Source organism: Setaria viridis, chromosome 2, assembly GCF_005286985.2.
Source record: "Setaria viridis chromosome 2, Setaria_viridis_v4.0, whole genome shotgun sequence".
Classification (NCBI taxonomy): Eukaryota; Viridiplantae; Streptophyta; class Magnoliopsida; order Poales; family Poaceae; genus Setaria; species Setaria viridis.
Genome location: NC_048264.2, coordinates 21,763,164 through 21,787,643, shown reverse-complemented (window position 1 = coordinate 21,787,643; position 24,480 = coordinate 21,763,164). Strand labels below are relative to the sequence as shown.

Here is a 24,480-nt window from a genome sequence, read left to right as displayed (position 1 = left end):
AATATTGCAAGAAAATAATAAAAACATTTTCAGTAACTAAATACATGGCAAAGATGATGGAAAGAAATGGTACTTAAAATTCTAGTAAAAGCTTTTAAGAATTATCTAGCTAGAGAATGCTATAGTAATTCATATTTTTCAATTTGTCACACTAATGTAATACCTCCGTTCCAAATTTCTATTTGTTGTTGACTTTTTCTGACGTTTGATCATTTTTCTTATTAAAAAGTTGTGTAAATATCATTTATTTTGTTTGTGACTTACTATTATATTTATTACATGCATACATAAATAAACACTACTTATAAAATACGAACTGGTTTCATCCAAAGAAAAAATCGTGTGCGCGCCTTGCTTGCTGGCCCCACCACCATCCGCAGCGCCCGCGAGGTCTCCGACTCAGATAGGCTCGTGCGCTGTGCGTGTACCTCTGGGCTGGCCCAGTTAGCCACCGTCTTTGGCAGGTGGGCCTCCTGGAGGGCTTTGTCCTTGGTCTTTGTGGATTTGTACTGTTTTGATTTGGTTTGTGGACCTTCTTTCCCTCACGGGTGTATGAGCTTGTTTGAGTGATGTGTTTCTTCTTTACTTTAGCCCATTTCTTCTCTTTATTCACCTATGGGTCCCTGCATACAATACTTAACCAAAGCTTGTGGAAATAGTTAGCATTAAACCTCTAAGCCTATATTGGTGAAGGTTTTCTTAATGTTTGGTATATAAGTTGACGGTTCACTTTTGTGATAAGGACCGTCAACAGGCACCGACCTTTGGCCAGAAGGTCTAAGGGTGTGGCAACACCCTTCGGACCGCCCAGGACGGCTCGTCAGGGGAGAGTACACGTGTATGTACCAGCCCGCGCCCCCGACGTCAGCACTGACCTCGCCAGGATGACCCGTCAAGATCAGGAGCCTGGCCCAGTGGTGGACCCTGTACGGGGTAGCAGGAGGGTGGGACCCAGCACCGGATGACGGTGTGATAGGGTCGTGAGCTTGCCAAGGAGGTCGAGGAAAGCTGAAACAAGTGGCATGCTCAGGCTCAGGTCTACCCACTCATTACTTGCACGGACATCTGTCACGGCTCCGTCCTATTTGCTGTCATGGAGTTGCCGGACGGGATGGGAGCATGCCACAGAGCAAGCCTGGCCTTGCGTAGGCAGCCCACGCCGCACAGGAGTTGTCGTACAAGGGCGTGCGAAGCCCACGACCAAGCCAAGAATACAGGACAAGGAAGATCTCGTCCACGGCATTGCCCCCGACCTCTAAGGTTGGGGACCCCCTCCTCTTCTAAAAACATTGTCACCCGATCCTTGACCTATATAAAGGGAATTGGGCCTTCTCTCTCGATAGATAGACTCTCTCTCACACACCCTTGCAACACACAACATTCGCTCGCACGAACACCCACTTGCAAGCACCCTGTTGTAAGCCCCTGAGCATACAATCCAAGGAACATGACTCCTGCCGAACCTGGACGTAGAGACATTCCCGAACTAGTATAATTCTTTGGGTCTTGTGTGCTAGCCATCGGAAGTGAGAAGAGCGCGGCGTATAATCACTAATCGGCGACAAAACACCAACACACATAGACAAGAAGAACATAGTAGCTCCCCCCTATATCTTATAATTCGTGGGGTGCAACAAGTGTGTGTAACAAATAAAATCCATGATACATATGACATGAAAACACTCAACAAGAGATAAGAGGATGTGTGCTATCATGGGCTAGACCGGTCAGCACACACATAAAACATTTATCATCCAATCATGCATATCAAACTATCACAAAGTCACTTAAGAGCATAAGTAAGGTCTACACACACATTAGCACACATTACAAGTTCTCACGTCCACAAAGGTTCAAATTCCAATTATTACAGAGAAGTTTCTTAGCCAACTGATAGATCAGTCAGACCGGTCTTGCTGACCGGTCAAACCTGCTCTACTATGCCAAGTTCCAAAGATGAAGCTTTAATCCTCTTCTTCTCCATCTTGTCATCAAGCATCTATAAAAGGGCCTGGAGAAGATTTAGCTGCAGTCACTGATCCTCATGTCCATGTCCACCCTCTCCTGGTGGGTGCCCTTCCCAATGAGTGCCTTCATGCATCCAATGAATAGGAGAGATAAGATAAGTAGAATCCGGCACTGTGATTTCAGAGAGAGAAGCAAGAGTGCTATCTAACATACCCTGAGTGAATGGAGGAGGAGGAGGAGGAGGAGGTCCAAAGATATATTGTACTACAAACTCGACCGTATCCAAAGGAGGTGGAGGAGCTGCTGCATAGGAAGCACCCGGAATGCTACCACTAGCTGCTGCTGAAGATGAAGCTCCTGAAAAAGACGCAAAGGCGGATGCCGGATAAAAAGGATAAGGACCTTCATGAACACTCGGATATGAGACAAATGTATCAAATCCTCCTGCTGGGTGTGGCTGAAAAGGCGGAGGAGCCAAAGATGAACCACCAGTGTCCAGATAGAACATGCTGTAATACTTATCAAAGTACCCGGATGACATGTATCCTTCAATTCTTGCCTCAACTGATGGAATCTCAACCTCTGGAGGTGAAGGATACATAGGAGAGCGAGGAGGTTGAAGATTCATGGAACTGTGCATCATCTTAATGGAATCTCGCTCCTTCTTGCTAGCTCTCCACTATTGTTGTTCCACCTCAATGTCCCTCTGACTCTTATACATGCCAACAAGAAAATTTATGAACCTCTTTATCAGAGAAGAGGGCTTCTCATGCTACCTATGAGTGTGGCTGCGCTGCCCAGACCCAAACCAGTCAGACCGGTCCCTGCCTGGGTCATAGCCGGCTGCTGAAACTGCTGCTGCTCAAGCTCTTCTATCCATTGTCCTTGCTGCTCAGGTTCTATTTCAGCTGGAGGAGATGGAATTCTAGGTGTCTTGCTCACAGGAGGTCTCAATGGCTTGTGCTTCATGTCCCTAGGATATTTAGTCTTTGTTGTCTTCTCAATCATATACATGATGTAGGGACTATAGCTGCAAATCTTTTGAGGATTCTCTAATAAATTCTTGATTTCTTGCCAAATAAGGTCACCCACGCTAAATTGAGGTTCTCCCGGTTTCAAAGCCACCATTAAGTTCCTTTGGAAGAGTGTCACATCGGAAGTATTTCCATCTCTAGGTGTAAGGGTCTTCCTTAATAGCCGGTTTAGAATGGCATAATATGTGTATAGGCTCTTCGCTTTCCCCTAATCACTTCTCTTAAAAATACGGACTTTATGAAATTTTTCTTAAAATAAACACATCCTCTCTTCCCCGAATACCAAAACCTTTTTATAAATAGACCTTGCATAAAATACTGGCATGTTGCGTTTGATTGCTCTAGCGATCCCTCTTAAACTTTTCCTTCCGAATCCTTTGAATCAATATTCGAATTCTATTCAAATAGTAACTCCATTAAAACCTATGAAATATTCAAACATTTCCTCTCATCAATTAAACCCTTTAAACCTCCCCAAAAGTTCTAGAAACCTTTTAAAAATATTCCCTTTCTTAAAAAAACCCGAAGCTAATACTCAAATCTAATTTGAATATTAATTCTATTCAAAACACCATAAAAACACTAGCCATCATAGTCATGCACAACTATTTCTAATCTGCAAAACCCTTTCAAAAGCCCCATTCTTATATTTCAAGCCCATACTTTGAATCCCACCCAAATTCGAAATCCAAATTAAATTGGATCTAAAACCGCATCAAATAAATCAAAAACCCTTCTCTATCTCTCACGGGCCAGCAACACAAATTCCAGCCCGCTTCTCACTCGGCCTAGCTCGCAACCCACCTCTCTTCCACTTTTCGCTGCGGCCTAGCCCGGACTCCCAATCCGCTTGCCTAGCCCATCTCACCACACGGCCCACTCATCCTTCCGCCCCGGCTTGCTCCACCTCCTCGCTACGGCCCACTAAGGCAAGCCGGCCTAGCTCGTCCGCACCCCGCTCGCCCAGCGCCGGCTGTGGTGTTTGTTCCGCCAGCACCTGCCTCCCCCCACCGCCGCGCCGGTTTTTAACCTAGTGCTGTTGACACGGGTTTTGACCTTGCCCAAGATACATGAATTATAATATAATAAAATAATATTGATAGCTAAATTACATTTAAATATGAAATAAATAAAGAACTATGAAATCAATCAATATAATCTCATATCAGCCATGAGAGATAAAAATATGTGCATGTATGGTCGTAAGAACTGTACCGTCGTATATGTACTGCTTACGCATGACTAAGACTAGCGGTAGGGGTATACGACCAATCGATATACCATCACTTTACACATGTAGACATATGCATGTGATCAAGAATTCTATGGCTAGCTAAATAGTTAGTCAACTAAAGAAATTTAAACCATCTACACGACACTCGTCGAATGAATGAAAAGAATAAAAGAAGATGGATAAAACGGGAATATAATGAGTAGAAAGGCCATCAGCTCAACCCACGCCCAAGTACATACGGGCCCAAGTACACCTTTTGGCTAATTGATTAATTAGCTAAGGAAACAAATGAGCCTAAAAAAATATACATGGCGCTCTCTGCTCAAGTAAACATCGACCAAGCAAGTTAGTTAAACCATATCTGTATATATCGCCAAGGAAATTAAATGGCACAAACTAGCGTGAGTAATCGTAGGTGTATATGTGCACATACTAAAATACTTCATCATGATATAACCAAAGCTGGAGCCTGGAGTCATATCTCTACACGTGCAAAAGTGACCAGAACATGGCCCAGCTGCCAGCCAATGCAAGCCTACGGATTGGATCAAGCCTGTTAGCTGGACATGTACACGTAAACTAGGGGTGCGTTTGGTTGGGTGTACGGCAGCGTACGTGTACGAGTTCGTCCTGGATCGAACCTTGTCCCAGCGTTTGGTTGATTGAATCGTACCACACCATCCTAGACAGAATTGTACCAGCTCAGAGAATATTCCACAAATATGCTGAACCATCCCGTACGCCCAAAATAAGCGGACCGCGGCGTCCAGAACGCGCCGCACAACCCCTCGCGACCCGCAGGACGACGCTCGCGACCCACCGCTCCTCCGCCGACTCTTCTTCCCCGCCGCCGCCGCTCATAGGTCCGCCGCCGGCTCCCCGACGCCGCCGCTCGTCTAGCGCCCGTCAGCCCACTCCTCCCCCACCTCTTCGCCAGCCCCGACCGCTCTTCGCCGGCCCCGACTGCTCTTTGCCGACCCAGACCAGATCCTCGCCGGCCACGACCAGATCCTCACCGGCAGCCACCAGATCCTCGCGCGGCAGCCACCAGGCAAGGTATGACCCGTGGTTCCCCCTTTTTTCCCTTGTGTTGCGCGAACCCTAATCTTGTCCAGCGATGGGTTTGCGTGGGTCAGGCACCAAGATTGGACCAAGGTTTGCGGCAGCGGAGGTAGAGGGATTGTTCTTGGTCGACTACTCTCTGATTCAAGGTACGGGGACCAAATCCTAGGATCTGTCAGTTTAGATGCATTTCCTCTTTTCTGTCAGTTGGATTAAACTCATGGTAGAATGTTACATGTGAATTGCCTACTTTTCTGTTCATGTGAATTGCCTGCTTTTCTGGTAGAATGTTACATCTATTGTCAGTTTAGATTTGCTTGACCATGGAGATGCAGGGTAACACTGAAATTCTTATTGCAAATGTTGCTCTTGGATGCCTCTAAGTAGTGCACAATGAGAAGAAAACAATAATAACTGAGTGCTTCTTTGTTAGATGAATATATTCCGAGTATAATGGAGTTGTATCCTCTAGGTTAGTTGTATCCTCTAGGTACTTTTGGGCACCTGAATGGGTGTAAGGCGTGTAACTTGCATACGCTCCTACAAATGGGAGTTGCAGAAAAATACAAATGAATATATTCCTTTTGGATCCTACAAATGAATATTCCTGAATTGGAGTTTTTCGGTTGCTTTTGGATCATCATGGACTCATGGTCCGGCCTTGCCGGCTTCTTATATTTTGAAATAATGTGCATGTTAGGCTTCTTATATTCTGAAATAATGACATTGTGTTTAGATCTTTTTGAATGGACATTTGTGTTTAGGGGTAGATAAAATAGTTCTGTCCTGACACTGTCTTTCCCCTATATGCTATCTTTCCCCTATTTAAGCAATATTTTTCATTGCTTTGGGTCATGTAGATGGACAAGAGGCAAGTTAAAAGGAGAAAATTGCTTATCAATGCTGCTGCATATATTGCCGCTTCTATGGTTGTTCTGTATGTCCGGTCCAGATTAAGGAATAGGAGAGAGCCTATTACATATGGCCCATTAGTGGAAAGGGATGCGGCTAGAATATCCTACATGAATGATAAAATTTTGCGGGATGACACAACCTGCACAAATATGATTAGGCTTAAGAGAGCATCTTTCTTTCAACTGTGTCAAGTTTTAAGGGAACGACAGTTGCTTTGTGACACAATACATGTATCTGTTGAAGAGCAAGTTGCCATGTTCCTCCATACGATTGGACACAATGAAAGGAATAGAGTAGTTGCTACAAACTTCGGGAGATCAAGTGAAACAATGAGTAGATACTTTAGAATCGTCCTCAATGCCATAGGTGAGCTGAGAAATGATCTTATCCAACCACCTTCTTTGGAGACCCCAACCAAAATCGCAGGCAACCCTAGATGGGATCCATACTTTAAGGTATGATACTTGACAATCGTACCTTGCTGATAGGTTTATATTTCTAGGAACTAGTCCTTCTTACGTGTTGAACAAATAGGACTGTATTGGAGCCATTGATGGAACACATATACGGGCCTCGGTTAGTAAGTCAATGGAGCTAGCTTTTCGTGGTAGAAAGTCATTTGCAACACAAAATGTGATGGCTCCTGTAGATTTTGATATGAAATTCACTTATGTTCTGGCTAGTTGGGAGGGCACAACACATGATGCTGTGGTTTTAGCAGATGCCCTAGAGCGTGAGAATGGTGGCTTACGAGTTCCCGAAGGTAATATTACTATAGTTGTATGTGTTCATACACTAATTTACTTAAAACCAATAAAATAAGCATTGTGTTCCTCATATCATAGGAAAATTCTACCTTGTGGATGTGGGATACGGAGCCAAACTTGGATTCATGCCACCTTTTCGTGGTGTGCGCTATCACTTGAATGAGTGGGGAAACAATCCAGTCCAAAATGAGAAGGAGCTATTCAATCTAAGGCATTCCTCTCTACGTGTGACTGTAGAACGTGCCTTTGGATCACTCAAGAGAAGATTTAAAGTCCTTGATGATGCTACGCCATTCTTCCCATACCTTACTCAAGTCGATATTGTCATAGCATGTTGTATCCTCCATAACTGGGTTGTTTCTCAAGACACTGATTGTTTCATTCTGCCGAAGAACACATTGACACCTAGTTCCCATACTTCAGCTAGTGCACAGGCAAATGACCATAGGTTGATGGTTGAAAAGCAACTAATTGCTGAAAGGATGTGGCAAGATCGACAAAACCACTATGGCCATTAAATATAGTGTCCTTATGTAACAAGAACTTTGTAATATTTGCAATTTTTTGTACCTATAACCTTTTGTGTTCTTAAATTATTATACTGGTGTGATTATTTTTATTATGATTTACATATTGTTTGCAACAATTTACTATTGTTTGCTATCAGCCATATTCAATGGACTAATGCGATGCTGTTGGAACCTTATATTTTTTTCACTTTCTTGGTAGGAAATGGATGCTGCTGGGGGCCATATTCAATGGACCAATGCGATGTCAACATTTGTGCTGACCTACTTGTCTAATCTAGTGAGGAATGGCAATCGCACCAACTTTGTGTGCAAGCAAGTCCACCTTAATGGTTGTGCTAAGGCTTTAAATGGGAGTCTGGGTTGTCAAGTTTCTGGTACCCAAGTTAGTAACCATCTGAGGAAGTGGAAAAAACTTTATAAAAAGATGAAGAGGCTCCAGAATATCAGTGCTGCTCTTTGGGATGAAGATACTTGCACAATTACTCTTGATGCAGGTCACTACCAAGAATACATCAAGGTAAGATTATATAATATTTCTGCTCTCTAGTAATTTTAATGTGGTGCGCTGTCTTTCTGCTCTCTAGTAATTTCTGCTCTCTTGTTGCTTGTCAGTAAGTAGAGGAATGAAATGTAATTAGTTATGAGTTATGACTGTAGGGAACTAATTGTTCATGAGCATTCATGAGATCATTGTTTGGATGCTCATGATTAGTTCTTTGTCGCAATGATGGGCGGTGTTCTCGTTCTGTAGTCATATTTCCACATTTCTTCATGCATATTCATATTACATGTCTTTCTACAGGTTTTGAAATCAGTATAGAGCCATATCTCTAAAGTGCTTTTGTCTAGATCATGATGTGTGTTATTAACACATATTTTTTTCTCTGCCAAGATCAAGCTACCTGTTGTATCTGAAGGTTTATATTTTCTTTTAGATAATGATATGAAGGTTTATATACAGCTATGCAAGTAGTACAATACTCCCATAGCTTACCAACGCACAGTACTGCAAATTCGGGCAACTAGCTGGGATTATCTGGAAGCTTACCAATGCTCATGATCTGTGTCGATGTTAACCCTAGCTAGCTGAACACAGCAGCATGAATTGTTTGAGCTGGCAGATATAATCAAGGGGCTGGAGAGGGACATGCCCCATTTTAATGTGGTGTGCTGTCTTAGCTATATTCTGTTCACTTGAGTTGTTTGAGCTGGCAGATATATTCAAGCAGCATGAATTGTTTGAGCATGAATTTCTTACTACATGTTTTCTATGTAGGAGTAGCCATTAATGCAAAACACTATTTCCTATATTCTGTTCACTTGAGTTCAATTGTGCTGATATTACTGTTCTACTTATTTTGGACCTAGCAGGATCATAAGGATGATGCCAACTTCCTAAACACACCATTGGAGCACTACCGAGAGATGGAAATAATTTTTGACAATGCTATGGCTACTGGAAAGTATGCCAAGGGAAGCAGTGAAGCTCTTGGAACAGATTTCATTGATTTGGAAAAGGTGGAGGCAAGTAATGGAGCTGCAAATGAACAAGGATGTGCTAGTGAAGCTCCCACGGAATCGTGCAACAACGGTGAAGCCACAACGTCAAGCAATATTGGTGGTCAGTCTTCAGCTAGTAAACTACCAGCAGCAAGGAGGGCTAGGATAGGTGCTGATGACGGTGGACAATCTTCAACCAGTCAGCCACCAACAAGGAGGGCAAGGATAAGTGGTGATGATGATTTGGGATATATGTTACTCAGTGGCCTTGAAAAACTCTCAGATGATATTGTGCAAACTGCTACTGCTTCTGTAGACAGTGAGCTCCCAAAAGACCTATATGACAATCTGATGGTTGTCCCCGGATTCGATGAAGCCTACCTGGTCCACTACTATGCTTACTTATGTGACCATCCTTCAGTAGCAAGGGCGTTCAACAGGTTGTCGGTGTCAAACAAAATGGTATGGATTGGCTGATATATCAAGGAGTACATTCCAGGTTTTTAGTTCAACAGTTTTTTTAGTTGAGTTATCTTCTAATCTATTCCATAAACAAAAATTACATGTTCAGCTATGTATTTGAAACAGTTTAGTTCAGCTATGTATTTGAACTTTTGGATATATTATAGACATATTACTTAAACTATGTGCTCTATGTGCTCGTTTGATTGGAGGCTTGGGCTAACACCCAGGTAGACTAGCTTCTATCAAGTTAAGTTCTTTATGGTGACATTATTAGTGATCTATGTGCTGGTTTGATTGGAGGCTTGGGCATTTGTGGTGACATTCTTTATGGTGACACCCCAGTTGCAATATTGGTGAAGGTGGCATTTGTCTGGCAGAAGCTGTTCATGGTTCTGCTCCTAATATTGCTGGCAAGGTGAGTTGGTCTTTAAACAATATCCCCTGTTTACACGCCGCGCCAATCGCCCTGCTGCCGGGAGGTGGCCCGAACGCTAGCTAGATTATGCCAAGGCCAAGGCCAATCTTGTACATCCATCCAACCAAACAAGAACATGTATGAACTTGTACATCTTATATACAAGCAACCAAACACATGTGGGTGTACCATCCTATGTGGGATGATTCCATCCAAAATGCACCATTCTATCCATGAACCATTAAATTCAACAAACCAACGCACCCTAGGCCAAGAATACAGGACAAGGAAGATCTCGTCCACGGCATTGCCCCCGACCTCTAAGGTTGGGGACCCCCTCCTCTTCTAAAAACATTGTCACCCGATCCTTGACCTATATAAAGGGAACTGGGCCTTCTCTCTCGATAGATAGACTCTCTCACACACACCCTTGCAATACACAACATTCGCTTGCACGAACACCCACTTGCAAGCACCCCGTTGTAAGCCCCTGAGCATACAATCCAAGGAACATGACTCCTGCCGAACCTGGACGTAGAGACATTCCCGAACTAGTATAATTCTTTGGGTCTTGTGTGCTAGCCATCGGAAGTGAGAAGAGCGCGGGTATAATCACTAATCGGCGGTACGAAACACCAACACACATAGACAAGAAGAACATGGAAGCTCCCCCTATATCTTATAATTCGTGGGGTGCAACAAGTGTGTGTAACAAATAAAATCCATGATACCTATGACATGAAAACACTCAACAAGGGATAAGAGGATGTGTGCTATCATGGGCTAGACCGGTCAGCACACACATAAAACATTCATCATCTAATCATGCATATCAAATTATCACAAAGTCACTTAAGAGCATAAGTAAGGTCTACACACACATTAGCACACATTACAAGTTCTCAAGTCCACAAAGGTTCAAATTCCAATTATTACAGAGAAGTTTCTTAGCCAACTGACAGATCAGTCAGACCGGTCTTATTGACCGGTCAAACCTGCTCTACTATGCCAAGTTCCGAAGATGAAGCTTTAATCCTCTTCTTCTCCATATTGTCATCAAGCATCCATAAAAGGCCTGGAGAAGATTTAGCTGCAGTCACTGATCCTCATGTCCATGTCCACCCTCTCCTGGTGGGTGCCCTTCCCAATGAGTGCCTTCATGCATCCAATGAATAGGAGAGATAAGATAAGTAGAATCCGGCACTGTGATTTCAGAGAGAGAAGCAAGAGTGCTATCTAACATACCCTGAGTGAATGGAGGAGGAGGAGGAGGTCCAAAGATAGATTGTACTACAAACTCGACCATATCCAAAGGAGGTGGAGGAGCTGCTGCATAGGAAGCACCCGGAATGCTACCACTAGCTGCTGCTGAAGATGAAGCTCTTGAAAAAGACCCAAAGGCGGATGTCGGATAAAAAGGATAAGGATCTTCATGAACACTCGGATATGAGACAAATGTATCGAATCCTCCTGCTGGGTGTGGCTGAAAAGGCGGAGGAGCCAAAGATGAACCACCAGTGTCCAGATAGAACATGCTGTAATACTTATCAAAGTACCCGGATGACATGTATCCTTCAATTCTTGCCTCAATTGATGGAATCTCAACCTCTGGAGGTGAAGGATACATAGGAGAGCGAGGAGGTTGAAGATTCATGGAACTGTGCATCATCTTAATGGAATCTCGCTCCTTCTTGTACATCCATCCAACCAAACAAGAACATGTATGAACTTGTACATCTTATATACAAGCAACCAAACACATGTGGGTGTACCATCCTATGCGGGATGATTCCATCCAAAATGCACCATTCTATCCATGAACCATTAAATTCAACAAACCAACGCACCCTAGGCCAACCAGCTGGTTTATCCTTCACCGTCAGGGTCCACAAATCAGTCATGGAAACTAAGAGGCTCTCGTCAAAAACGCCCGTCAGCCTGACCGAGTCCAGGCGACTCTCCACGAGACGCACGTCGCTTTTTCTGCGCGCACGAACGCGGCTCCAGCGCGACTGCCGCTCGAAACCTCCCAAGCCATCGTCTGGTTCCTCGGCTCTATAAATACAGAGTCATCGGCAGAGGAACGCGCCCCCGCCTCATCATCCAAAAAATCGCCGTCAGGCGCCCCGATCATCATCCACAGAAGCACCGCCAGGCTGCCGGATCAACACCAGGAGAGCTCCGTCAGGCTGCCGGCAAGAGCAATCCGTCGGCCAGTCAACAAAGGCTCCGTCAGGCTGCAAGAGCGACCCAAGCTCCTGCCCCTCCACGCCGATCGATAAGCACCGTCAGGCCGCAGAAATACTGCGCCGGCGGGCATCGACGCCAAGGCATCGACAAGAGGAGAGAAGGCTCAAAGGCTGCTGCACTCTCCATCAACATCGCCGGAAGAAATCACTGCTTGAAGGTGAGAAACTCCATCGGTCTCTCCGAGCCATCGGTTTGGTCATCACGATACAAACCAAAAGTGCAATCTTGCTCCATCTTATATTATCCATGTTCTTGCCATCATACTTTGCATGAGCCCTACGATTTGGTCTAGTTAGTGGATACAAGTCATGAATGTTGGCTCGGTCCCTACTATGAATACAAATTGAGGTCGTGCACGTTTATTTTATCATCTAGGCTCAGTTCTCTCCAGGACAAATTGAGTCTAGGCTCAGTTCTCTCCATGACAAATTGAGTCTAGGAAAATCGTGTTACTCATCGCCTTGGCACAAGTGATTTAGCATGAGCTCTACGGTTTGGTCTAGTTAGCGGATACAAGCCACAAACGATGGTTCGGTCCCTAAGATACAAACTGAGGCCGTGCATATTTTTTCCATCATCATTCATGTCAAATACAAATAGAGGTCGTGCGTATCGTATCGCTGCTAAGATCATATATATTGGCCGTGATTGTGCATCAATGCCGTCTCACACGTATAAGCGCTATATGCCAAGAAAAATTCCATCAACTCCATCTTCGCCTAATAGTTCCATGCGCATGGCATGCCTATAGCTGTTCGGCGAAACAAATAGATAAAGTAATATGCATTGGTTATGCTCCGAATATGCCGCCACAAAAAAAAGGAGTGCGAGTATACAAACAGATGCCCTGTTCAAAACGCATTATATGCCCATATATAAAAGAAAGGAGTTAAAAGATGTAGCCTTGTTTGATATCAATATCATACAGCGCGCGTCAACTAAAACAGGCACCGTATGATTATTGACACATCCATGTATGCACAAACTGCTGTAGGCTAAAGAAATGTGCGCCAAGCACCTAAACAATCTGAAACGTCATGGCTCAAATAGACTCCATGCCTCACAGGAGAAAATTCCTTTTGGCCGGATGAATAAAGTAGCTTGAAGGCTGCATACATGTGTCCACTAATTAAATGGGCACGCAATCACAGTAGCATGCCCCAAAAATACAATACGCGCATACATGCTACCATGCTAGTCGTTAAATGAAAGAATAAATAAATGTACAATAATCATGCATGAGGCAGCATAAATCGAGATTAGTCAGAATACCTAAATGTGCACTGACCGTTGTACGCAAACAACAAAGAAACATGCGTGCCAAGCATCCACCAGACCCAAAACGCTATGGAACAGATAAGGCTCCATGCGTAATGACCGGGATAATCACTCTAGCAAAATAAAAAGCAACGTCAGTTAGGCTCCGTGCATGCCGGGACCAAAACAAACAAATGGGTATGCGAACAGAATACCTTTCTGCAAGATACACTACGTGCACACATGTCACGTAGTAAAAATACTAAGAAAAGGAGATCTCTAAAAGATGCCCTGTGTGCTACTCCCTTCGTTCTAAATTATTGATTATTTTAACTTTTCTAGATTAAGTAGTAGTGAAAGTAAATGATAAAGAAATAAATATTTCTTAATCTTGACGTACATACATGTAGCTTATCACTCTACATGCACAAAGCCGTGAATCATATCATCATCATCATTCCAAAATAAATGTATGGCGACCTGGAGACAATCTACATCGACGCCAAGATTGAAGGCTTTTTTTTTATCTTTATTAGATGTTGTAATAGTTTGCCACATGCTGTAATTTTCCTTTTTAATGTTGGAATTCTTAATAAGGAGTTTCTCTTCGGAGATGTAATTAACATAATTTTTATATATATATATGTAAGAATTATGGAAGTATGTTACTCGTTTATTTGTCCCACTTAAATTACGCAAAATTAAACTTGTCTCTGCTGACGCAAAGGCGGCCGTTCCAACCGCCAGTTCACCACCATCAGACGCGTGGGCCCGGGCAAGCCTGATGCCATCAGTTGTCGTCCACCCCCCTCTTCCATTGCGTGCGCCTGGTCCACATGAACCCATGACACAGCAGCGCCCCCACTCCACCGCCCGGATCCACCGGTCCACGGCAAAGTGCCGAGGCCAGACCCCACCTCACGTGCAAGCCTATGTGAATTTGCTAGATCCACTCAATTAATGTACACAATCATTCACTTAGAGCCCTTCTCTTTTTCCAAAAATTCTCCAAAATTCTTCAAAAATACTAGGAGATATTCTAAACCTACCCATGCTTTCCTTTGCCACTGTTCATTTCAAATCATGTTATCCATACACTCCTCATTTTCTCCAATAGAAAAACTCCTCTTGTGTGTACACAAGAATTTGCGCATCGGCCGTTCTTCTCCCAAAAATTCCCAAAAAATTCCTAAAAATACTACAAAGCCATTCAAGCCTATTCATACCTTTCTTTTCCATAGTTCACCTTATATGAGTTCCTCTTCTATCTTTTACTATGATCTTAGAGCCCACCTTTATGAGTCCCTCTTCTATCTTTTACTATGCCGCACCGCCTCCACCCGTCATAAGGCTGAAGGCCTCGGGTCGAAGTCAAGTGCGTCGTGCGGCCTTTAGCCACTATTACCCATGACTGCAATAGCACCAAGCTGGTTGTTCCTCGCTACCCTATCGACGCCGCTAACCCTATCGCTGCCACGCACCTGCTTGATCTTTACTAGGCCCCACCTATTGCCGGGTGACTATCACCAGGTCAGGTCGAAGCGGTGTCCGTCAAGCAAGCTCTCAAGTTCTGCTCCTAAAAGAAACTTGCCGAACTCCACCGGCCATAGGGCCGAGCCCCGAGACAAAGCCGAGTTCATCATACAAGTTTCCATTTCTACCACCCAGCACCCAAATCATATCTACGGTCCATTCTAGCTGAGATGCTACCCGATTAAAACCCAAATCCTTAACCAAACCCAGCCGTCATGCTGCCCAATAAAAATCCCAGATATCATCCCGGCATAGCCATTATGCCACCCAATCTAAACCCAGAGATACCCCCCCACCTAAGCCGTTATGCAACTTGATCAAAATCTCAATTATCATCCAAACCTAGCCGTTGTGCCGCTCGACCAATACCCTAAACATCCATAGGGAATTGATCATTAAATTCTCTAGAATTTCCTAAAAATCTAGCCACCCAACCCATTAATTATTTAGAAACCCATTTCTAAATAATTAATGAATTATCTTTCGAATATCCAAGAATTCACCTTTAATTATAAGGTAATTCCCAGAATATTCATCCTTTTCCTTTCTTTTCATTTCTTAGGAATTTATTGGAGTATTGTTTTATTGATTATTATTTTATATGCGTTTGTCAGATGATAGACGACTAGGATTTGCCCAAGCCAAGGATCCAGAAGGGCTCAAAGCCAAGAACCCTTGTCGCCCTAGGAGACGTTAAGGATTCTTCGATAAAGGCAATTCCGGACTCCTAGGGCATACTTTATCCCATTAAGTGCAAGAGTAATAACATGACCACCTTAAAATGGATTGCATTATTTTCCAAATTATTTCTCTAGGATACGTGCTGGCTAGATTGCCCCTTTTTGCTATTGAAATGCCACAGGCCACACCACCCTAGAAAAACCACCTGTCCCTCCAAACCTCCCTATAATAGATATGCTAGGCAAGTTGAGTCACGTCCCATAAATGGAAATAAAACCTGGTTGGATTCTCTCCAAGGATCTAACACCCCACCTTAAATATTTATGTTTTTATAAAAATACTTATGAAGGGTTTTTCCTTTGTGAATGCGTGAGTTAATTACAAAATGATAGTAACTAAACCCCTAGGGTGTATATTGGACCTACGGCTAAGAGGATAGCCTCTATGGAGGACATGCTGCCTTGACACTTAACCTAGTCATGTAAGGACCGGTTCATTGGGATAGTCTTTCTTGTGACATGTACTGGCATATGTGCCAAAAAGGTACAACATTCAGGAGTGCCTATTCATGTGAGGCTTTCATTCGAACCCCGGTAGCTGAACCTAGTCATCCATCCTAAGGGGCCAAGGTGGGCAACGGGTATGCTGGAGCAGGACCTTCACATAGTCCCAAGTCCGGTTAGCACGAGTTGACTATTTGGAGGGTCGGAGACCCTAAGGGCCTGAGGCCCTATTTTATATATATTTGTGCACATTTTTTGGTATTGGATCTGCGTAGCGGATGGTTAGTGGCCCCTGTTTACACCCTAGTATATCTGTGGATGGACCTAGGGAATGCTATCTAGAGATAGACACGGGCGGGCATGGGCCTCGTAAGTCAGTACTGCCTAGGAACAAGGTATGGGCTGATCGAACGTATGGATATGTACACATTTGTGCAAAGTTTTGATCTATCGATAGCCGAGGTTCATGGTTACGAGCCCACTTTGTTAAAGCCCCCATGATTAGTCTTTGGGTGGGAATTGGTGTACTAAATATGCTGGATGAAGGTCGTGGACCGAACTCCAGAACTAAAACCTGAGGACTGGTAGGGGAGGTAGTCTTCCGCCTTCAGGACCACAACTTTTATTATATAATATAATAATAACCTCTTAGAGAGTCTTTATAAAACTCACCATTTTAAATCTACTTGCATATGTGAGATGCTTTAGGCATAGGTTTTGCCTCTCAACCATATTCCTTAACCACCTCCCATATTGTATTTAATATACTAGTTAAGGTTGGGATTTGCTACCAACAGAAGTGTACTCAGCTTTTCTTTCATCATATAAGTCTCCACGTGTTTTAGACCATCTTGCTAGTGGATGGGCACCTGCACTTCCCTTCACTGCGCTAAGGTGAAAACCTTTCTTTTATTAAATTATACACCTTTTATTGCTTAAAATACCGAACTGTGATGGTAACTGAGCCTACTGATCCAAGGACTAATACAAGTGATCAGCAGGACTCCCAGAGGGAGGTCCCCACAGAAGATATGCTCAATATAATGTTTTTTGTTTTTATTCCCTCGATATATTGCTATAAAAATTTAGAAAAAAAAATTGTTGATACAAACTATTTTCCTGTTTCATCATGTCAATGGCATTCGAGGCCATGTGAGCTGAATTCCTTGTCATCCCCTACCATTTCCAAGGAAATATTTCCTATAGAAATCTCTCTCATTGTGAACAAGTTATCTAATATACATGAAAAAAACCATCAGATATAGGACTATAGGAGTCATTAGTCACAACCCTAGTTCTTTCTTAAATCATGTTCTGCTCCAATTTCACTGCCTCCACGCAGCTTGTCATGCCACCGCCACTTATTCTCACTTCTTGTCGGTGTTTTAGACCGGCAACCTGAGTAACAGTCGAGAAAGCATAGCAAATCACACCCAGCAGTAGAGTCGACTACTTGGTCAATCCTGGGTAGTCCAAAGGGGTCCTTTGGACAATGTTTGTTGAGGTCTGTGTAATCGACGCACATTCTTCATTTGTTGTTTTTCTTGCGAACGAGTACAGGATTGGCTAGCCAGTCAAGGTGAAAGACTTCTTTGATAAACCCTGTTGCGAGTAGTTTGGCTAGCTCTTTTTTGATTGCTTCTTGTCTATCTTGGGCGAACCTGCGGAGGCGCTATCGTTTTGGGGTAGCTTTGGGATCAACATTTAGAGAGTGCTCAATCAGTTCCTTGGGAACACCAAGCATGTCAGCTGGTTTCCAGGCGAAGATATCGTGGTTTGCCTGAAAAAAACTAATGAGCGCGGTTTCCTATTTAGGGTCTAGCCTTGTACCAATCAGAGCTGTTTTAGAAGATTCGCTAGTTTGGAGATCAACTGTTTTGAAGTCTTTCTCATTTGTTGGCTTCACCTTTGCTGACCCCGACTTGTTTTCTGGTATTTCGAGTTCTGTTGGGTGAAGTTTCTTTGAAGCTGAGAAAACTTGTTGCATAGGGCTGGGTGCTTGAGAGGTTGTGGCAATCTCCACTGCTTCGGTGTCGCACTCGTAGGATCGCCGTAAATCTCCTCATAGCGTTAGTTCTCCCTTGGGCCCTAGCATTTTGAGTACCAAGTAAACGTAGTGTGGTATAGCCATAAACTTAGCTAGAGCTGGTCTGCCGAGTATGGCGTGTAAGATGTCTCGAAGTCGGTGACTTCAAACCTAATGTACTCGGTTCGGTAGTGTTCCTTAGTTTCGAAAGTGACTGGCAGGACAACTTGTCCTAGTGGTATGGCTGCATTTCCTGGTACGATTTCTAGAAGGGTGAGTCTGTTGTAGTGAGCATGTCCGTGACGTCAAGACACATTTTCCTTAGTGTTTTGGCGAAAATGACGTTGAGTCCGCTTCCGCCATCGATGAATACTTTTGTCAGTTTTGAGCCTGTAACAACGGGATCGAGTACTAGGGGGAATCGACCTGGTTCTGAGAATTTTGTCCATTGGTCCCTTCTGCTGAAGGTTATGGGTACCTCTGACCATTTTAGCGGTGTTGGATCTATTGGTTTGATGGCCATGATTTCCCTGAGTACCAGTTTACTGGACCGCTTGGATGCGGTGCCTGGGATTTCGCCAAAGATGACGTTGACTATTTTGGAGGCGGTCTGGAAGTCGCCTTCTCCTTCTTCGTCATTGTGGACTTTGTTTTTGCCTTTATCTTTTTTCTTGTTGTACTCCTCGGGAGGTGGTGGTGCGGGCAAATCTTGCATTACTCGGTGCATGCTGTAGTAATCTATTACTGAGTGTTTGCTAGCGGGTGCCATGGGCACTATTTTTTGAGTAGTTCGGTGAAGCTTGGCCCGTCATCATTTTTGCGGGATCCCTTCGTCCCTGAGTTAGTCATGGAAGCAATGGTGTTGTCAGGTTTTCGTTTGCGATTTTGATTACTCAAAAAGTTGTTTCGAGTATCGCTGTGTCGGTTTCTATCCTGGTCATGGTTGTTATTGTCGCGCCCGCGGTTGTGATGAGAGCCTCACAACACTTCGATTTTATAAATTAATAAAAGGGGCGGAGCACATACAGAGGGAGGAGGGGGGAGGGGGAGGGGGAAGAAGGAGAAGGTATTACAAAAATAGAGTCTAGCTATTGAATAAATAAAAGCTTTCAATTACTGATTGCAAGTCCTTCCCAGTGCGCTTCGTCTTGGGCTCCTCCATCTTCTTGTGGATCTCTTTAGGAAGTTGCTTTAACATCAGCTTGATTACATTCTTTGTGTTGACCTTGGAAAGGTCATCCTCATCAGGCATTGTAGTCAAATGTATCCTCTTCCTCTTTCCTAATGGAGTCACCAAAATGTGTGTTGATGCAAATTTGGTCACATACTAAAAGTACTAGAACTTGTGAATTAGAAATGGATCTTGGTGTGAATCTACAAAAATAGGCAGATCCTGTTTTCTAAAATAGGCCAGACTAGTTTTTTTAAGTTTCATCATGCATGAAAACCTATGAAATCCTGCTTGGGAGGACGGGAGGGATCCCATCAGGGCTGGTGCACCTAGCCTTGCTCTAGAATCGGTAGGACAGCTAAAACATACTCATGCAATGTAAAGATGATGGAAGAATAACAAGCATGGGCTTGAAAAAGCAATTGTTTAGAAAAAAAGATAAAATGTTAAAAAGCAGTAGATTTTTTTGTGTTTGATCAATTAGATCCCTTCAACTGGTCATGCCCTTTATATTTAAATGGAGGGAAGGTGTTGCACCATTAAAAGTCAAAACACCTATAAATCTCATAACAAAATACAACTCCTACTTGAGTTACAGGCAAAAACTGGCCTGACCGCACTACCAGAAACTGGAGATTTCGTGACGGGAACAATTTTTTATGAGAGTTAAAAACAAACTCTCATGAAATTAATATTTTTCATGAAGGTGATGTAAATCCCACCATGAAAATTCATTTTCATGAGGGTGATTCACACACTGCCCCAAAAATTATAATTTTCGTGATGGTGTTGGATAACCCGCCATGAAATATACTCATTAACATGAGAGTTATTGTAAACTCTCATGAAAATTGTTGTGCACGTGCCACTGCTCCTCGTTTTAGTGGAAAAAGTTCACTTTCGCGCCACAGCCCGCGCTTTGTTCGGCGTTCACGCCAATGAAGAAAAAGGCCTGTGCGGCCGCGCGCGCCATTTTTTTTTTGGCCCAACATACAGCCCGAGACACCCCCCCAAAACCCTATCCTCCCTAGCGCCGTCATCCACTCACCCGCATCCACTTGAGCCCCGAAAAAAATCACGCCCCCTCCACCCATGGCCGTAGCACCCCCGCCGCTGCCGGCCTAGCCGGGAGCCACGCCGTCCGCTCCGGCCGCCGCTGCCGCCCTATGTTGGAGCCCTGCTAGTTCTCTCAGGCCACCGCCACCCTAGCTCCATCCCCTGCGCACCACCTGTCTCAAGCCGCCGCCGCCCTAGGTCCATATTCAGGACACCGCCACCTCTTAGGATCCTGCCGCTTCTCCAAACCTCTCCCTGCCGCCTCTCAAGCCGCCACCGCCCTTGTGTAGAATTGGCTTTAAGGAAGACTACAGAATATGGACAGCACATGGTGAGGGACTTGACAATACCTATGTTGAAGGTGGACATGATGAGAATTTTGCTGAAACTGACAACATGGATGAAATATTAGCTAGCCTAGTTGGTGAACATCCACCACTAATTGATGAGCAGCCACCTGCCTATGCTCGAGCTTTTTATAGGATGGTTCAAAACATTGATCAATTAGTACATGAGAATACATCACACTTATCCCTATCTGGTACGGCATGCCTGCTAGCATTGAAAGCACAGTATAACATGTCAATTGCACACTTTGAGGCAAACTTAGAATTAATCCATGAACTATTGCCTCCAGAATCTAAGTTGCCCAAGGACTTCTATCAGTCAAAGAAGCTATTTGAGGGTCTTGGTATGGCACATGTCAAAATTGATGTTTGTTATTATAATTGCGTGCTTTACTACAAAGATAATCAAAGCAAAGACAAGTGTGATGTTTGTGATTTATCTTGCTATGAAGAAGGTAATAGCCGAGTGCCACGTAAAGTGTTGCGGTACCTTCCCATCACAGATAGGCCGCAGAGGTTATATTTGCATAAGAATACGACAAATCTATTGCGGTCTCACAAGCCATGCACTTCTGGCAAAATGGTGCACCCTTGTGATGGAGAAGCGTGGCAAAAGTTTGACAAAGACTTTCCAGACTTTGCTACTAACCCTAGAAATGTGCGTCTTGCTTTTGCAACAGATGGTTTTACCCCCTTTGGTTTCATGGCAGCACCTTACTCTTGTTGTCCAGTGTTTGTTACCCCATTGAATTTTCCACCATGCACAATCATGAAATCAGAGTACATATTTCTTTCCCTTGTGATCCCAGGTCATGAACATCCTGGAAAGAAACTAGGCATTCTAATGCAACCTTTAGTTGATGAATTAGTGAGTTTGTAGGAAGGGGTAGACACTTGGGATGCTTCACTCAAGAAAACATTTAAAATGCAAGCAGCCTATCTATGGTAAGTCCATGATTTCCCTGCTTATAGCAACTTTGCTGGATGGAGCACACATGGTAGGCTTGCATGTCCAGTGTGCTTAAGTGATAGTAATGCATTTACACTTCATCATGGTCACAAGGCTTGCTGGTTTGATTGCCATAGACATTTCTTACCTATAGACCATGAATTCAGATTCCAAAATAATGCATTTCGTAAGGACACAGTGGTTCTTGATGAGGCTCCAAGGCTTTTAGGACTAAAGAGCCATGATTACCACATATTCATGGAGCGCTTACTCCCTGTTGCATTCCGTGGATTTCTTCCGAATAGCATATGGTTGTCTTTAGCTGAGCTTAGCTTTCTATATAGACAATTGTGTGCCAAAGAGTTTAGCAAGGATACCGTATGTTCATTAGAGAAGCAAGTAGTTTTTATTATTTGCAAATTGGAGAAGATATTTCCTCCTGGTTTCTTCAATCCTATGCAACATCTAATAATCCATCTTCCTCGTGAGGCTCGACTAGGAGGGCCTGTGCAATCCAGTTGGAATTATCCATATGAGAGGTAAAAAACATAACTTGTTGTACTAAGTCTTTAGCAAAAATAACCTTCTCTTAATGCTTTCTTCAGTTCATGTAGGAAAATCCAAAAACTTAAAGCCAAAGTACAAAATAAGGCACGTGTTGAGGGCTGCATTGTTGAGGCTCAATTAGTTGAGGAGGCAGTAAATTTCCTCACTCTCTTTTTTAGTCCCAAGCTCAGTCAATTAGAAAAGATTCCTCGCTACGATGATGGTGCTGCTACCTTCAAAAGTTCATGCGACCTTGGAATTTTTTGAGTCCCTGGCCGTTACATGAGCCCTCGGGGTGTTCATGAGCTGCCAAAAGAGAAATATGAGGCTGCTTTTTATACATTTTTACAAACATGCTGGAGATGGATGAATTCTTCTAGTACGTGCATGTTCAACCTTGAGTCCTAGTATATTTTGTATCTAGTTTGCTAACACTAGCTAACTTATTTTTGGCCCCTTAGAAAATTTGATAAGGAGCATTGGAAGAGTAGAAGTATACCAAGACCTGACAAGTTCCACGAGTTAAAGTTGAAATGATGGAAAAACAGTCGTGGGCAGCATGGTCCTAACTTATTTGATTGGTTCAGACAAGAAGTAATGCTGCTGAATAATCATAATTCACATTAACACCATTTGTATACTCCTAAAACTAACACACTGTTACTATTGTTGACATGCAGTGCTTGCAGAATCCTACTATTGATAGTGCATTGCATGAAATATCATTTTGTTTTCGTAGAATGGTGAACAACTATGGGGTTTACGATGTGAATGGGTATAGATTTCATTCTGAAGAGTATGAGAGAACAAAACCCAGATTAACCACAGTTAATAGTGGAGTTTGTGTGCCTTGTATTGATGAAAATGACAACGAGTTGGAGTATTATGGTATTATTAAGGACATCGTAAGAATAAAATGGGAAGGGCACTTGCAGCTAGAGATGGTGTTTTTGATTGTTGCTGGTTTGATCCCACACCAGATTGAACAAGGCGTACTCCAAATTTAGGATTGGTGGAGATCAAGCATTCTTCTAGACTTGCAGTGTTTGAACCATTTGTCATGGCGAGTCAAGTTAAGCTAGTCTATTATTTGCCTTATGCATGCAATGACAAATCTGATCTAATAGATTGGTGGGTTGTATATATTGTGTCTCCATGAAACTATATTCCGGCAAATGACACCAATGATGACTCAGATCCTCCTAATGAGCCAATAGAAGTATGGTTCTATCAAGAGGATGGGCTGCCAGGCTCTCTTGTCATTGATTTAGGGGCTGAACTAGACAACATAGTTCTAATTGTCTCTGATGAGATAACCAATCCAGCTGATCATGAATTTTTGGCTGAATTGAATACTAAAGCTCAAGATGAAGATATGGATGATCTGGAGTCTGATGGAGATGGAGAAGATGAACAAGATGATCCACCTAAATATGCACCTAATGACCTAGATGATTTTTAGAATATTGTTTTCTTCAAATAAATTTGGTTGTACTACTAAGTAATGTACTGCTAGAAGTAATGTACTGCTAAATGTTTACTACCTCTGCTAGAAGTTATATGTGTTGCTGAATGCATTTTCATCTAAAATTCAGTTTTTTCACTTATTGTGTTTGTGTTGCCCCTCTAAAATATGTGCTCTTACCATCTAACATTTATGTTTCATTTATTATATTTATATTATTCCTCGAAAATATGTGCTCTCTAATCTACATTTCGTAATAATGTTGGACATGTATGGGCTTCGATACAGAGGGCTTGCACAAAAAAGGCCATGCTCAGCCACCAGTGGGAACTCCCAAGGGATCAATGCTTATGGTGACAATGCCAGCTCTCAAAGACCCACCAGTGTGAACTCTCAATGGACCATTACTGATGGTGGCACTGCCAACTCTCAAAGACCCACCAGTGGAAACTCTCAAGGGATCATTGTTGATGGTGGCACTGTCAACTCTCAAAGACCCACTAGTGGGAACTCTCAAGGAAAAAATGTTGATGTTGGCACTGTCAGCTCACAAAGAGTTGCTGATGATCAGATCGATGCACAAATGAGCACTGGTGGTTGTCTTGACTCCAATGATGGTGCAACCGTGCAAGTGGCTCTTTATTGGTTAGGGATGAACCTCCAAAAAAGGCAAGAGGGTGAGGGAAAGGAATTTGACAAAATTGAGAGTGCCTCCATCTAATGAGAAGGTTATGCTGAAGCCTGTGGGTACCCGGTGCGTATATGTAGTTTCAATCCTATGGTTGTCATTAAGGATTTGTGCTAAT

General features: G+C 43.3%; 1 protein-coding gene and 1 pseudogene across 1 annotated transcript; both read left to right on the top strand.

Annotated features, from left to right (window-relative positions):
• Positions 1-6,801: 6,801 nt before the first annotated feature.
• On the top strand, positions 6,802-7,498 carry LOC140221991 (uncharacterized). Its single transcript, XM_072291954.1, has 2 exons — positions 6,802-6,976; positions 7,059-7,498. The coding sequence occupies exons 1-2, from the start codon at positions 6,802-6,804 to the stop codon at positions 7,496-7,498; spliced, it is 615 nt and encodes a 204-aa protein (XP_072148055.1).
• A 214-nt stretch (positions 7,499-7,712) lies between these two features.
• LOC117844172 (uncharacterized) lies at positions 7,713-22,476 on the top strand (annotated as a pseudogene).
• Positions 22,477-24,480: the final 2,004 nt, after the last annotated feature.

Excerpts from the sequence above, each read along its gene's own strand:
- LOC140221991 (XM_072291954.1), top strand. The coding sequence starts at position 6,802 with ATGGAGCTAGCTTTTCGTGGTAGAAAGTCATTTGCAACACAAAATGTG. Across the intron at positions 6,977-7,058 it reads TGGCTTACGAGTTCCCGAAG|GAAAATTCTACCTTGTGGAT; the intron begins GTAATATTACTA and ends CTCATATCATAG.